Source organism: Thunnus thynnus, chromosome 11 (assembly GCF_963924715.1).
Source record: "Thunnus thynnus chromosome 11, fThuThy2.1, whole genome shotgun sequence".
In the NCBI taxonomy this organism is placed as follows: domain Eukaryota; kingdom Metazoa; phylum Chordata; class Actinopteri; order Scombriformes; family Scombridae; genus Thunnus; species Thunnus thynnus.
In genome coordinates, this window is record NC_089527.1 from 13,197,217 (window position 1) to 13,214,672 (window position 17,456).

General features: G+C 39.8%; 1 protein-coding gene across 1 annotated transcript; it reads left to right on the top strand.

The window, feature by feature from the left end:
• The first annotated feature begins 13,874 nt into the window (after positions 1-13,874).
• Positions 13,875-15,058, top strand: LOC137193071 (uncharacterized). The gene has a single exon (XM_067604254.1). The coding sequence runs from the start codon at positions 13,875-13,877 to the stop codon at positions 14,631-14,633; it is 759 nt and encodes a 252-aa protein (XP_067460355.1). The 3' UTR covers positions 14,634-15,058.
• Positions 15,059-17,456: the final 2,398 nt, after the last annotated feature.

Sequence of the window (17,456 nt, forward strand, 5' to 3'; positions counted from 1 at the left end):
TAACCGTCAGTAATAGATTGGAAAGGACATGTGAAATGCATTCTGTTTGCTGTAGGATTCCCCCTAAAAGAGCGATACAGGGAATCTACAGCCTTTTTCTCAGTTTTCTCCAGTCTCTGGAGCACCAAAAATAATTGCACATTTCTACTACACAGGTGACCTAGTTTTAAGAAATCATCATATTTGCAGCGGTGAAGTTTCCCTTTAAGTCCTCTTTCGGTCATGAGTACACTGTAGACTGCTGAAATATAACTTGCAACAGTAATTTCCTTATATTTGACAGGCAGCAAATGAACTAATGAATCTCATAGTGCTATAACAAATATTATGTGTTCATACATTTCCTTTTTGCAGACTCAGTGACCTGTAACCAGGTGTCAAAACCAGAGGTTGTTCAGGGAAACACGGGCGCTGCAGAGTGTTTAAAAAATATAAAACCTGCTGGCATTTGTTTTGGAAAGACGGAAAGAAAAGAGACATTGGAGGCTGTTTTTAGTAGATGTGGAAACAGACAGTTTGACCTTTAGGAGTTAAATCCAACCTGAACTCAGTTAGTTTCTCTCTGTTGCAGGTTTTGCATTTCATCTGCATCAATAGTCAAATGATATAAATAATTATTATACTGCTGCTAATAGCAACCTTTACAGAGCCTGGAGAGGGACACAGAGGAACTTTTTTTTTTTTTATGGTCGGAAAAAAATCTGTTTTTCTTTTTGTTTTGTTTTGTTTGTTTGAAGGGAATGCAAAACATTTGACTCTGATTCTGAAATATTTTTGAAACTTTCGGAAATACCCCTTAAATCATTCTATCTGCATTTGGCAAAAAGGAACTCATCCTTTAGTAGGAACATATGGAGGATCTTGTGCCGTCACAGTCAGGTTTACGTATAGTAAAGCAAATAAGGAAATGCTGATAATACGAGCAGAGGTGTGTGTGTGTGTGTGTGTGTGTGTGTGTGTGTTTCTGGCCGTATTGCACAGCGAGAGCTGACTTTCAACATCATCTGCAGAGACAGAGCCTGTCCAAGCTGCAGGTCAGCAGGTTCAGGTTGGCACACTTTCTGAAACACATTCACATTTTGGCCGCGTGCCCATATCTCAGCTGCGTTTGTCTGCAGAGAGGATGAGAGAAAGAAAAGGCGGACGAAGAGCAACCGGGGAAGAGCACATGAGAGAATACAAAGCGAGAGGGAAAGGTAGAAAGAAAGAAGGGGACATCAATTCTCATCACATTCGTCGTCTTACTTCTCTTGCTTGAAATCTTCCTATTAGTAAAAATGCTGCTGGCACCGAGAGGGGAAGAATATGTGATGTGTGTGTGTGTGTGTGTGTGTATCCATGTAATTGAAAGATTACAGACCAGGTGTAACTGTAATCCAGCAATAACTAAATCCCTGATTCAGACTCAAACCATGGATAACCTCAACCACCTGTTTAAAAAGAAAAAGTCTAACATAAACAACTTCGCACATCAGCAGCTCCAAATGGCAAAAGAGGTTAAAATGTTGGAAAATCTTAAAAACTGTTTTTTTTTATGAAGGAGAGAAAGGTTTGTTGGTAAATCGGTTAGAAAGGAAGCAAGTACATAAACGAGAAAGAGCAAGAGAGAGTCGCCTCATACACACAAAAAAGGATATTTAGTCCTCTTTGTCTCTTTCTGTGTTTTTACCCTCCTCTCTCTCGTCCTCTCATACAGATCCAGTAACAGAGAATAAATGGAGGAAAGGATAGAAGGAGGACACAGAGGTTTATTGAGCGAGTTATTGACCCAGAAACCTGCTGGTGACCACATGGCTGGCACACTGGCCTGGCCAAGCTGTCCGGGCCTTGACTACATAACTCATCATTCATTCACCTATAAACATTTTCCAACTTACAGAAATAAGTGTAGATTAATGATGTGGCAGAGACATAAATTACAAGGTGAAAAAAAACCAAAAAAAAATCCTGAAAATTCATTTTCTTTCCACTGAACTCACATGGATTTACTCTGAGGTAAATCAGTTTGTGTTTTTTGAAGCGGAACATTTTGGATTGAAGCTGCCAATGAGGTCAATTATGGCAATCTGTGCACAAACCATTAAAAATCCATCTTTCCACAATGAAATGATTATACGAAAAGAGGGAAAAGTAGAAATATACAGTTCTTTTAAAGGCTTAAAATGTCTTTTTGTATATCTTTTATCTTGGGCAGATGAAGTGAACATATAGTCACATTCAAACTGGATTCATATTCGGGGAGACAGCTCATAAAACAACATGCTTTTCTGGGACTTTTCTCATTATTCCGTCACTTTTCAGCTGCTGCTAAATTATTTGAAATAGTCAGGGATATTCTCTGGGAAAGCCACATGCTCCTCATTACTAGTAAACTTCATGCTGGTAATGAAATCATATCTTAATTAAATTCTTTCACTGCATTAAAGGGCAAGAAAACAAGGTGGATGATAGAAGAAACTAAAAGAGGAACAATGGCTCCGACGTCAGAGTCAATTTAAAGGTTTTTAATTTTGCTCCTGTGTCTGTTTAACATCTGATCACCAAATTCAGGGTGATCCTTTTTTTTTGCATCACCTACGACACTGTTGAATATTTTTTGCAGCTATTCAATATTTTTAATTTAACTCGTTTTCCATCGACGGTCTAAAAGTTTGTCTGAGTCATGAAAAAAATGTTGCATCAGTCATCAGAGGTGGATGACTTCCCTTCGCCAATATTAGACTTAATAAAAACTCAGTCTTGGGCTTATTTGTCATATGAACAGCAATATATATATATATACACAAATACATTCAGTTTGTTTTGGTCACAACGACGGGAGCATTTCTGCTGTAATGACACTTCTTGCAACATTTTCCATCTGGGTGGAAACAGTCTTCTGTCTGGACGTCCAAGCCCTGAACTGCAAACTCGCATTTCTTTACAGCCAAGTTGAGCTCTGGACCTTCACCAAGATTTTCAGTCTATGTCAACAGAAAATTCACACCTGAATCCTGTTGAGACGTTCGGTATAATGACTAAATTTTATCCTGAGTCTTGTGTAAACCTGAGCATTAATCTGCTGGTGCATCTTGTATTTCTGTGTACACACATCCGCTATATCATATATGTGTTGGTATACTTGAAAGTTGGCTGAAGGAATGAGGGTCGGTACTTGTGAAAGAGGAACATGTACACATATGAATGTTAAACGGAGTATCTGTGTGTGTTTGAACTAGAGCTGATTGAATAATTATTGTTAATTTTTTTAGGTGAAAATGTCAAACATTTGCTGGTTGCAGCTTCTCAAATGTGAAGATTTGAAGATTTTCTTTATTATACGTGAGAGTAAACTGAATATCTTTGGATTCTGGATTGTTGATCGGACAAAACAAGACATTTGAAGACGTCACCATGAGCTCCACGAAATTATAACCAGCATTTTACACACAAAACAAAACAATTACTCAGTTAATGGAGAAAATAATTGTTAGTTGCAGCCCTAATTTGAACTGTTCTGTTTGGTCTGATCCTGTTGTCCGTTTGATGTTATTAAGTTACCAAACAGACCTTATGACATATAAAAATACTTCGCTTTTAAAACAATTTGTATCTGATATGGGTTATTCTTCTTTTTTTCACAAAAATTTACATCTACTCCTGAATGGAAAAATCTACAATCTACAAATATGCAAATATTTGTCATTTCTAAAGTTTAAATGCTGGACCCAAGATGTCTCTACTTCACTGTAAAGTCCATTCTCAGTGTTCTCATGTTTCCACATCACACTTCTGTTAGTTGAATACTGGACCACGGTTGGCTCCAGACTAGCTGTGATGTCACAAATCCTGTTCGTAGGTACAGGTGCCTTAAATTGAGATTATAGGTGAGCACAGAGAAACTTTCCACTTTCAGCAGATTAATGTGAAAACAGCCTTTTAGTGCTAAACTCTGCACATACATCATTCTGCACAGTGAAGCTCAAACCACCCAAGTGTAGGAACAAGAATAAAAACATATTTGTGACTGGAGGGAACTTTGAAGTTCAAGCTTTATTGTCCTCTGAATAAGAAACAGATATCTCGGAAGTTAAGACTCAAGAACAACATAAATATTAACATTCGAGCAACATCGGGTCGCCTTGTGGTATTATCGCTCATATATAAATGTTTTTATATGCAGAGGAAATTAAGGCTAAAGACAAAAAGGTCAGTTACATAACAGCAGCGATGTGTTTGTGCACATGCTCATGGGACGCAGCTGTTAGTGCAACATCGTGGTCGCACATATTAAAAAAATATATAAAAGATGCAGCTGATTTGAAACATGGTGCACAAGTCCTGTACTTTATACATCCAACTGTGACTTTTCACTGCAGTACAAGGACGTGATGCTACTTCCTGTATTAGAACAAAATGTTTCCAGTGAATACAAATCATGTTTGGATTACGGAGATAAAATTACACCACTAGTCTGAATAGAGGGAGAGAGACAAATTAATCTGAAAATTGAGACTTTACTGTATTTGGTGCCGAGTTTGGAACGACTAGGAGGCCACGCAGTGTATTTCCATGGATGAGTCAGCACAATAAAAATCCCAGACAAGATCATCTGTGATCAGTTCAGGATTAAAATTTCTGTTTAAATACACAATTTCAATCCATAAATATACTGTAGATATCACACAGGTATCGTATTAAACATGTGTGAAAGACAGAAAGAGAAAGAGAGACTGATATGTTTGGCTCGAAGCTGATGGTTGCTAATATTTTAATTATAATAGAAATATTCGCTCTAAGTTTGTTCTTGTCAGTTGTTAGACGATAGTAACTAAGAGGAAGAAGAGGTGAGATACAAAGAAAGACTTTTGTCATCTGGTCGGTGTGCATTAATTAGCCGTTCCCACGCCATGTGCTCATTACCGCTACTGTCAAAGATCACTGGAGGTGTCGTGTATCACTCCCAAAGGACACACACACACACACACACACACACACACACATACACACACAGCCCACAGCTATATGAGCTGCTGGATAGGAGCCAGGTTTGTGAGCAGTGTCATCTACGTGACAGTCTGCAGCCACAAAAGCTTTTTGTCTGCTCAAGTGAAACCAAAGCACCTAAACATCTCACGTATGATCGACTCAGTGTGAGTGAGTCCAGGCAGTGTGCAGTCTGTCTGTAGGCAGGTGGTTGTTGTTGTGGTAGGAAGGACGTTTGCTTTGCTCAAAAAATCTTGTGACCACACTGGTGGTTTTACACGTTTCAACTCCATTACACGCTGAAGCATACAAGTTTTTATCATTTTTATCAACCTACAGGCAGGTTTCAGTCTAATTTTCTATATTTTTATCATCATCAGATCCCACAAAAGAAGAAAAAAAACAACAATGAACTGATGCTGCTAACAAGTATTTTCTGTGTAGATAAAGGCTTATATGGCTTATTCCTCTGCACCATAAAGCTCCACTGTTGTCCAAAAACTGTTAAAAACACATTAATTGAGGCACGAGTGACATGTTCCTTCATTACTGTGAACAAGGACACACTGTAGTTTATTTTGAGTCGATCCCACATACACCATCCTGCTGCTGGAAAAGTCATTAGTGCAGCAGATATGTTATGCTCAAAGGCAGAATATAGTCCCAACAAATGCACCATTTACTAGCCTTTAAAAAAAAAAAATCTGCTATATTTGACCCATTTTTTTTAAAGGTTTACATGTTTAGTAGGAACTTGGGGCTGAGTGCATGAACAAGGTCAGATAGTACCAAGAGACACATCATTGGTTTTGTTCTTTTCGTGAGATTTGTTGATGAGACATAAATAATATAAATAGCAGCAGCCTCATCCCTTAACACAATGTAGAAGTCAATTTTAGACAACTTAAGAGAGAGGAATGGGAGCATGCCCTTGCCTTACAAATATTAAATAAAAAATATGACACTGAACAGACTTCTTTCGGTTTAAATTGTAGAAACTGAAGATTAGGACTGACACTTTGGTTAGCAGTCCCCTTTATTGTTTATTTTGTTGGCCAGAGGGCTTTCAAATATGAACTATTGACTGTTGTCAAGAATTAAAACATAGAGGACAACTTGTGGGTGTAGCCATATACTGCATATCAAGAAATAAACAGTATTTTCTTCTGGAGAAAATCCTCGTGGGGTTTTTCTAGCTTAAACTTGTTTCTGAGCAAAGCAATCGGTGATTTAGATCAGAAATTCCTGTGAATGTAGATTTTTTTTTTAGCAGCAGATTCCACCACAGTTCACACTCAATATTTTAGCTCCAGAAATGTGCTTTTATCACAAAGTGACAGCATCAGATCGCTCTTGAACACACCAGCAGACAGAGTTTCCAGAGTAGTCGACGTTCACAGCCTCAAGACCACATGATGATGATGTATTAAACAAAACAAAATGAATAAATGGTCTTAACTGGGATTAACTGTATCTCGAGCAAGTTTCAAGTCTGCAGAAACCAGCAGATGGTTCCACTGTAGTACATTACAATAAAGCCAAACGGATGCTGCAGTTTACCGTAACAACATGTTGTGTTGTTACAGTAAACTGTGAGTTTGTATGCATTCGTGCAACCTCTGACGTTCCATCTTAATGCACCATTAGACGTCTGGCACTGTTCATCACTACCTGTATGTTCTGAATGAAGATGTTCACATGACTCGCATCTGTAGTAACGGCTTCGATGCCTTTTTATGAGTGAAGTGGTGGAAAAAAAAGTGTTTTAATGTAAAGAGGTCTAATAACCTATTTATGATGTTTTGATTATATTTTCCTGTTATGATTAATATCCACTAAACCATTTTAGAGGACAGGCAATTATGCTGTTTATTCTGTGCAACAGCCAAAAGCAAAAAACTTGAATGAAACTTGATCGTATGGTGCAATTTTGGGAAAGATGGCGACGTAAAATATCATGAACAGAAGAAGCTGGAGGGTGAAACACAAAGGCAAAACACTTTCCCACCACTTTGCTTGTCCATGTTTATATATTAACTACAATAATGACAATAAATCTTGTCTGTCATGCTGCTCACACTGCAATCTACCTGGCTGATGAGTCACTCCTTTCTGAGAAAGTGTGGGAGGCTGTCGTTGTACTTGATCTACTAATTCCTGACAAAGCATCATCATTTCAACAAGTAAACATCGGCAGGAAGTGCTAATGAAGTGGTCTTAATCAAAAATGATTGTACAACCAATGCAAATGTTTTCTGAGTGTAGCTTTTAGTCATGCTAGCAGTGTAGATAGATAGATAGATAGATAGATAGAGAGATATATTTGACAACTGACAAAGATAAAAAACAATTAAGTTAAAAGATTATTTCCAAGGTAGTCGTCTTAAAACAGGACAAAAGGGGTAAATTGGCAGATCTTCAAGTTATACAAGACAAGTTAAAACACCTGAAAAACCAGACAAGACTGAAGTATAGAAAACAGACAAAAAACAAACGTACAGACAGGTGTTGAGTCTAATGTGCAGCCTCACAGAGCTGCTAGCATGGCTGTAGATTTGCAGACTTGTTTCAACCCAATAATCTGTAAAATCTAGAGAGAGAAGGGGAAATTTGAAACGGTTGCAGCCTCTTATCTATTTTGCAACTACAAGCAATATTACTGTTGAAAGTAAATCGAACCTGTAGGGAACCAAGAAAACAAAATCAATTGCTAAAAACAAGAAGGCTTAATCTTTTGTCTTTTTTATGTGTGTGTGTGTGTGTGTGTGTTAGTGTTGGTGATTTAAGATCTGGATTTGCTTCACACCCACTGTTACTAGACTAGAGAGTCATTTAATGCTTTAAAGATGAAAGATCTGTTAGTAACAGAAGGATTCAGTGAGCTCAATCGTGGACTTCTTTCATTTCCATGAAAATGTCAAAGGAGGAATTCCTGGGAGGCGTAACACATCAGACCAACATTCATTCATTAATTACACATGACTCTCTGTGTCATGTGGAGGCCTGATGAGAGGTTGTCTCTTAAAACACTGTGGCAGATATAAAACACTGTAAGAGGGACGGAGTTTATATCGCTGTGCGCTGTCACTTCCCTCAACCAACCTCCATCACTCACGGAGGTCCTCTTTCACATCTGGATAAGGAATGTTTGATCTACATTTGCCCACACACAGACACACACACACACACACACACACACACACACACACACACACACACACAAATAACCAAGCTAAATATTACCTCAGAGGTGTCACTGTCACCAGTGTGCTGCTGGGAAAGGACTGTCTCTCAGCTGGATCTCCTGATCTCCAGTTACATCATTTTCAAAGAGTCGTACACATACATGAATCATTAACTGGTTTTAAACTTTTGAGCCTCATTTCAGGGAACCACTAGTGTTATTTCTAGAGATTTATACATAACAGGAAATGTTGTTACATTGTGAAAATCCTCTAACTAACAGGTCACTGGAGTGGCACCTTTTGTTAATATGTTCCGACAGAGCGCGAGGCAAATTTCAGCAGCGGTGCAATTGCATATAAAATAAATGGAAAGACACGATTAGACGTGAACTTGCCTGGGGAGGGTTTCAACTTGAGAGAAAAATTCATGCTTATATGGCGGCTTTATGAATCTGCTTCATAAGCATTCAGAGATGAGAGGAGAAAGGAGAGGGACTGAAGGTAAATGACGGACAGAACTTGAGTTTCTGTTGAGCTTTGAGTTCAATCAGAGGCTGAACTGAACACAAACACACGGTCGGTGTGTCCGTTTCAAGATTACAGCTAACTATCTGTACAGTTGGTCGAATGTGGTGAATCAACACACTGCACAAATGCTCCAACGGTCTTTTTTTTTATCTCACTTATTCATGCAAATTTGACAGTTTGGATGTTTTTGAGCGAATGGGTTCATGGCACAACTCACAGTAGAGGTGTGTGCTGCAACAACATGCTCCAATTTCGCACGTGAGTGTGTGACAGCTTGGAAAGTTTTCAAAACGTATCACAAGCTCCACTTATTTTCCTCCCGGCTCCCATGCTACCAGTAAATTTCATTATATCTAACACATTTTAATGAAGGCAACACTCAGAATGTTGTCAATCACACATAACTGCATGTGGAAACAAATTAAGTAAACATGGTGACCAGAAGCAATATGAAGTAGCTGCAATAGCTTCCTCTTTCGCTGGTTTAGACCATCTGGTGTCCTGCTGACACCCAACATGTCCGTCACATTGAGGCGTCTCTGCAGAGAGAATAAATGAGAGTGAAGGCATGTGTTTGTAAAAGGAGGTGAGTTTGGCTGTGAACGTCTGCTATGAAATCCCCGATCACCCAAACAGGAGGACGATGATGTCATTAAGACAAACACTCTCCTCTGTGTTTCCAGCCAGCGGTTTCCTTCTGACTGTTTAACATCCAAAACACATCAGGTTGACCACACGTCCCCCTCTGAAGGCCTTCCACATCATCGGAAAGCCACAGCCTCCTCGCTCTCTGCTCTCTTCTGTTGTATTTCCTCTGAAACTGGACGTCGATTAAGTTTCCTAGGAGTGCCAGCGTTGTTATGGCTGCAGTCACGTGATGTTAATCAAAACACAGACGTTACTGGCCTGACGGCGGGGAGAATAACGAGCTAAAGCAAACAAACCCCATACATAGCGTAGTATTTATCCAGGGTTCCTAGAAAGAGGCGCGTTTCTTGAGTCTCTACCACAAAATCCTGAATGAAGTGCAAAGGTCAGCATTCATCAAGCCTGTCATGACTCACTTAGAGTAAAGACACATCAACAGCTACTGTACTAGCAAGATTTTCATGACTGATGATCGGCTGTTGGTTTTCGGGAGGATTCCTTGTGATGTGACAGAGAAGAGACTAAATAAAAGCAGCTGTTAGCTTAACTAGGATGTAAATTCATGTAAGGAAGGTGTTATCATGGACTCACACACATTAAGGTGCTGAGAGCTCCTGCAGATTTTCTAATTTTTATCCAAGTATTGCTTTTCTCCGATGCACCCGTCACAAATTCAGGTGTGCAGAGACCTTTTCGATCTTTTGGGGGGGACAGCTTGTTCTCTCCATTGAAAATAAAATATGGGATCTTAGTAACGCCATTAATCGCTGCCTCGGTTCTCTAAGCAGAGGAAGAAACAGTGTCAGAGAGTCTGTATGTGTGTCAGTGTGTGTGTGTGTGTGTGTGTAACCTGGGCTTGCCAAGTGCTGACCCAGTTTCTCTGCTGAGGGTTGGCATCACCTGCGAGCAGCAGTCGAGTGCACAGAGAGTCATTCACACCACTGCAAACACGCACAAACCAAAACCAAACGTGATTGTGTTTGAATCTGTAAATCCATGAGACCTTAGATACCATAGAAACCTGTTTATGAGCATTTGCATGTGTGCGTGTGTGTGTGTGTGTGTGTGTGTGTGTGTGTGTGTTGACTCTGGCTGTCTGAAAGAGAGACTCGACACTCTTTAAACTGTTTTGGATTATTTTATGGCAGTCCTGGGTCGCCAGGAAGAGGCCATTTTCCAGTATGTTTATCCAAAACACACACACACACACACACAAAATTCAATTTCTTGTGATAAAAATAAGCATAAATTGGTGCATTTTAGTCCTTGATGATGATGCAGTTTGACTCGCTCACGTATGTTGTCTGACCTGTGTTTGCAAAAACATGTGCAGTGCTAAATATGAGCATTAATTTGCACAAACACACACGCACAGTGATTTAAAAAAATCTGTGCAGAATATTATGCGTGTGTGTGTGTGTGTGTGTGTGTGTGTGTGTGTCTGCCAGGCTTTTGCATAGTCATGGTGGAATTCCTGGAGGAGGAATATTCAAATGATGCGGGAAGATCAAGTAATAAAAGGTGTTTTTATTCAACATTAAAATTCACCAACATTGAAATGCAGAATCAAGCTTTCCCTTTTCTCAGAGGACTCTCATCAGGGAGCACATTTACATGAAAGAGAAATGTGATTTTCATAAATCAAGTGAAATCTAATTAAATGTTTAGTTGCAGTAGAATCCGTTCAGTTTACACGCTGCAGCGTTGAACAGTAAACCACATCACACCTAATAAACCCATATCTTTCTATCTCTATTGCAGTCATCTTATTTTCAAGCTCATGTGCAGCTTTATAGCTTTTCCCTCTTACAAATGCCCTTTATTAGCTTTAAAGATGTATTAAGCAATACTTTCATGTTAACATTGAATTAAATGACTCCCAATATGTGAAGCTGCTACTGACATTCCCACTCAGAATCAACAGTCCACTTTGGACGTCAACGCAGCTTTTATTTCATTTCAACTCACAGTTTTTACAGTATGTGTCTGGTTAGCGCCCCGGTGGCTTCGGTGTTAAGCCGTCAACTGTGAGCTACCATGTCCCCGGTTTGAGTCTGACAGAGGACTTCAGCTGCACATCGTCCACCATCTTTCTCTCATTTCCTGTCAACTCTCTACTGTTGCTAAGAACACATAAAGACAAAAAATGCCCATAAAAATTCCAACATTTATCTTCAGCGTTTCTTTTACGTACTTATATGGTCACAATTTTAATTATCAAAATAATAACTAACATTTTTCTTTCTTCTTCTGGAGTGCCCCCGACGTTTGTATCTGTGTCTGAGTGCTGTGAGTTTTGACAGTCTGCTGTCATTTGCTGTCACCACAACTGCCCGTGAAAGACAGACGGCTAACACCGGTTACACCCCCCACATGTAAGAGTGAATGTGCAGGAGCTTAACTGTGGATCTCAGCAGGTGCTGAAATAACATTAACGGAAAGTAACATCTAGTCGCAACCTGTGCTGACACAACACAACACAACAGAGTGGAATACCAACTTTACAGGACGACGGATCCTCTAAAATATCAAATGTTAAAGTGGCAGACATCTCTATGCTACAACAAGTCCAAATTAAACAACAAAATGCTATTTGTATCTGCCTTCCAAAAGCATTTGAGTTAAAATGACCACTTTGTTAAGATTAGGGAGCCTTTGTTGTCATGGTTACAGTAGTCAAGGACAGGGAATGAATTTGGTCATAATTAAAAGAAACCAATTGTGGATTTCAGTTGGAAGTGGGAAGCAAACAGAAACCTCCCTCCTCTATAACATCACACTACGTTCTCCTTTGCTCTGGATGAACAAGAGTCATAATTCCAACAGCTTCCAGAGAGATTTCTCACTCAAATGTTGTTTTTCAGGTGTTTACTGAAATGACCGATGCATGTCATTTTTCTCGGAAGGACAGTCTCAAATGTCAGCCGCTGCCAAGGGAGACACCCAGAGACCTCAATCTTAGATGTTGTTTTCAGAAATATCTCCAAAAACAGTTTTATCCTCTTTTAAAGAATGAAATAAAAACAAAATGAAAAAGCTGCAGAATCATTATAGTTTATAGTATAAAAGTGAGGAAACCTTTCACTGAAACTTTGATCTGCGTCCATACAATCTGCATTTGTAATGATGTAGCCATTAGTGAGTCTAGCAGTGATTAAACTCATCATCAGTTCAAATATGTGAACATCAGACTGTATTCCAGCATCACGAAGCCCATCGACGAGTCCACTTGTGAAGGTGAACACCTGATGCTTCAGAAACCGTGTGTGCCTGAAGGGAATGAACACCAAGACAAAATACAACCCTAACTTTCAGGTTTGTGTGTCAGGATAATTGCACAGTTTTAAAACAAAAAAAGTGACTCCACGGCAGAAAGATTATGGAGTAGAGGGAGAAAACAGTAAAACCTGAAGATAACAAGAAACGGGTGGGTGGGAAATACTACAGGTAAAACCAGAAAAAGAAGAAAACATTTAGAGAAGTGAGACCACGAGAAATAGACCGAAGACGGAGAGATAAACGAGGGATTGCTGCGGACAGGAGAGCAGAGAAAGAGGAGATACTTTAGCAGTGAGGAATGTTGTTATGGAAAAGAAGGCTGGACCTCAGCTTCATCAGAGCAGTTTCTCTTCTCACACACGAACACACACATTCATCTGATCATCCTGAGTCTTTTAATTGACTCCTTTCATTCATTAAACAATGTGAGACCACATAAACACACTTTCAAAGAGTTGCATGACTTTCTGCTTCTCATTTTACTGATTTCAAACTGTGCATGTTTGCTGGCTTCTGCATGTACACTTTGGGCTGGCCCCTACATGTCAGTGCATGTGCATGTGAGATGTATGTGTCTTTGCTCTCACACACTACAGTAAGTGTTTGTATGTACGTGTTTGCCCTCTGCCCCTTGTTCTTGTGTTCTCTCGGGTTTTCAGGCTTGTCGTCATTGTGCCTCTTTTGTCTACAGCTGCTTTGTTCCCCCGATGGTTGTTCAGTAAAACAGCAGCGGCTAGTTGCTAAACCAGCGCACTGGTTTTGTGTCTCAACACAGCGGGACAATATGAACCAGGCTGGAGCTACATAACCGCCAGAAGACCTAAACAAAGAAGTGCTGGGAGCACTAATCGTCAGGACAAAGAGGGATGATCCAACCACTCAACCACAACCACACTCACCAAAACCCGAACGCATCCCCCTGGCTTCTGCAGCCCACCTGTCCTCCCACCAAATTTCGCTTCTATTTAAAGGACACATTATTTGCTTTTTGTGATTTTCTGTTATTTTTTATACTGTTATGCTGTTGGATATCTATGCTAAACATGGTCAAAGTTCCAAATCTTGAGGTGAATGTTTGTAGAAATGCGCCCCAAACAAGACAATCCCAGGTTTCAGCCTTCTCTGAACAATTTATTTGCAGTGTGTTTTCTGTTTTCCAGATGAGATGATACCACCTTGCACAGTTACATGAATGGCTGTGCGTTCTGTAACCTCCGTAGCTGAGGTTGTTCACGTTGTCCACTCTCATATTTTGGATCAGGCTCAAACATGTGCGGATGTTTGAATTGGAAGCGCGGCTCCGCACCATGGAAAAAACAATCAGCTGCTAATATAGTTAGCCAGCCCCTAGTATCCGGTGCGGGCCGACCTAGCGTAGCTCCCACTCCCCCGGTAGCTCCCGAGCAGCCGGGAAGCCAGGGCGGCTGGGTGACTGTCCGAAGGAAGCATAGCCCTAAGCAGAAGCCCACGGTTCACCACCAACCAGTTCATGTTTCTAACAGGTTCTCCCCACTCAGCGACACACCCGCTGAGAAACAAACTCTGATTATTGGCAGCTCCATAGTCAGAAACGTGAAGTTAGCGACACCAGCAGCTATAGTTAAATGTATTCCTGGGGCCAGAGCGGGCGACATTGAGTCAAATTTAAAACTGCTGGCTAAGAATAAGCGTAAATATGGTACGATCGTCATCCATGTCGGCGGCAACGACTCCCGATTACGCCAATCAGAAGTCACCAAAATTAATGTTGAGTCGGTGTGTACATTTGCTAAAACAATGTCGGACTCCGTAATTTTCTCTGGACCGCTGCCTAATCTGACCAGTGATGACATGTATAGCCGCATGTCACAATTCAACCGCTGGTTGTCGAGGTGGTGTCCAGCAAACGATGTGGGCTTCATAGATAATTGGCAGACTTTCTGGGGAAGACCTGGTCTGATTAGGAGAGACGGCATACATCCCACTTTGGATGGAGCTGCTCTGATATCCAGAAATATGGCCAAGTTTATTAGTAAACCAAAACCATGACAACCCAGAGTTGAGACCAGGAGGCAGAGCTGCAGTCCTACACGCTTCTCTGCGCTTCCATTAGAGCAGTTACCCACCCAAAACCACATAGAGACTGTGTCTGTCCCCCGACCACATAAATCAATTAAATCCAAAGTATATAAAAGAAGAGTCATTCATGAAAATCTAGTAAAAATTAAAACCACTGCTGCAATAGTACAACAAAATAAGATAATTAAATGTGGACTCTTGAACATTAGATCTCTTTCATCTAAAGCAGTTTTAGTAAACGATTTAATTTCAGATCATCGTATTGATTTATTTTGTCTCACTGAAACCTGGCTGTGTCATGAAGAATATGTCAGCCTTAATGAATCCACTCCCCCCAGTCATATTAATACTCATATTCCTCGAGACACTGGCCGAGGAGGAGGAGTTGCAGCCATTTTCAACTCAAGCCTAATCATCAACCCTAGACCTAAATTTAATTATAACTCATTCGAAAGCCTTGTTCTTAGTCTCTCCCAGCCATCCTGGAAAACTTTACAGCCAGTTCTATTTGTTATAGTGTACCGTCCTCCTGGCCCGTACTCTGAATTCCTATCTGAATTCTCAGAGTTTTTGTCGTATTTAGTCCTTAGTACAGATAAAGTAATTATAGTAGGTGATTTTAATATTCATGTGGACGTTGATAGTGACAGTCTCAGCACTGCATTTCTCTCATTATTAGACTCAATTGGCTTCTCTCAGTGTGTAAATAATCCCACTCACCGTCTTAACCACACCCTAGACCTTGTTCTAACTTATGGGATTGAAATTGAACATTTAATAATTTTTCCACAAAATCCTATTTTATCAGATCATTTTTTAATAACTTTTGAATTCCTATTACTGGATTACACACCATTAGATAAAAATGTCCTCACTAGATGTCTATCTGATAGTGTTGTAGATAAATTTAAGGAAGCAATTCCGTCAATACTGAATTCACTGCCATGTCTCAATACTACAGAGGACTCTTATGTTAACTTTAGTCCCTCCCAAATTGATAATCTTATTGATAATGCTGCAGGCTCACTAAGACAAACACTCGACTCCATCGCCCCCTTAAAAAAGAAGATAATAAAACGTAAGAGGTTAGCTCCATGGTATAACTCCCAAACCCGCAAATTAAAGCAAACATCGCGAAAATTGGAAAGGATTTGGCGTTCCACCAAAGTAGAAGATTCTCGCTTAGTCTGGCAAGATAGTCTTAAAACATATAGGAAGGCCCTCTGTAATGCCAGAGCCGCCTATTACTCAGCATTAATAGAAGAGAATAAAAACTGCCCTAGGTTCCTTTTCAGCACTTTGGCCAGGCTGACAAAGAGTCATAACTCTACTGATCCATGTATTCCTATAGCTCTCAGTAGTAACGACTTTATGAGCTTCTTTAATGATAAAATTCTAACTATTAGAGACAAAATTAACCATCTCCTGCCCTCAACAGGCACCGTTCTCTCCCCAAACACAGGAACCTTGGTAATGGCAGTAAATCCTGACATATATTTGGACTGTTTTTCTCCAGTAGACTTGTCTGAACTAACTTCAATGATTTGTTCAGCTAAACCATCAACCTGTCTCTTAGATCCCATCCCAACTAGGCTGCTTAAGGAAGCCTTACCCTTGATCAATCAGTCTTTAGTAACAGGCTATGTACCACAGTCCTTTAAAGTAGCTGTAATTAAACCTCTTCTTAAAAAGCCTACTCTTGATTCAGGTGTTTTAGCCAATTATAGACCTATATCTAACCTTCCATTTCTATCCAAGATCCTTGAGAAAGCAGTCTCTAATCAGTTATGTGACTTTCTACATAACAATAGTTTATTTGAGGATTTTCAGTCAGGATTTAGAGCGCATCATAGCACAGAAACAGCACTGGTGAAAGTCACAAATGACCTCCTAACTGCATCAGACAAAGGATTTGTCTCTATACTTGTCCTGTTAGATCTTAGTGCTGCATTTGACACAATTGACCATCAAATCCTTTTGCAGAGACTGGAACATTTAATTGGCATTAAAGGAACTGCATTAACCTGGTTTAAGTCCTATTTATCAGACCGATTTCAGTTTGTACATGTTAATGATGAATCCTCCGTGAAGGCAAGGGTTAGACACGGAGTTCCACAAGGTTCTGTACTTGGACCAATTCTATTCACCTTATATATGCTTCCTTTAGGTAATATTATTAGGAAACACTCCATAAATTTTCATTGTTACGCAGACGATACCCAATTATATTTATCAATGAAGCCAGATGAAACCAATCAGTTAAACAAACTCCAAACATGCCTTAACGACATAAAGACCTGGATGACCTGCAATTTTCTACTACTAAATTCAGATAAAACTGAAGTTATTGTGCTTGGCCCTAAACACCTTAAAAACACATTATCTAATGATATAGCTACTCTGAATGGCATTACCCTGGCCTCCAGCACCACCGTAAGGAATCTGGGAGTTATCTTTGATCAGGATATGTCCTTTAACTCCCACATAAATCAAATTTCAAGGACTGCCTTTTTTCACTTACGTAATATCACAAAAATCAGGCACATCCTGTCCCTAAAAGATGCAGAAAAACTAGTTCACGCATTTGTTACTTCTAGGCTGGATTATTGCAATTCCTTATTATCAGGCTGCCCTAACAAGTCTCTAAAGACTCTCCAGCTGGTCCAGAACGCAGCTGCACGTGTATTGACTAAAACTAGAAAAAGAGATCACATTTCTCCCATTTTAGCTTCACTACATTGGCTTCCTGTAAAATCTAGAATAGAATTTAAAATCCTTCTCCTAACTTACAAA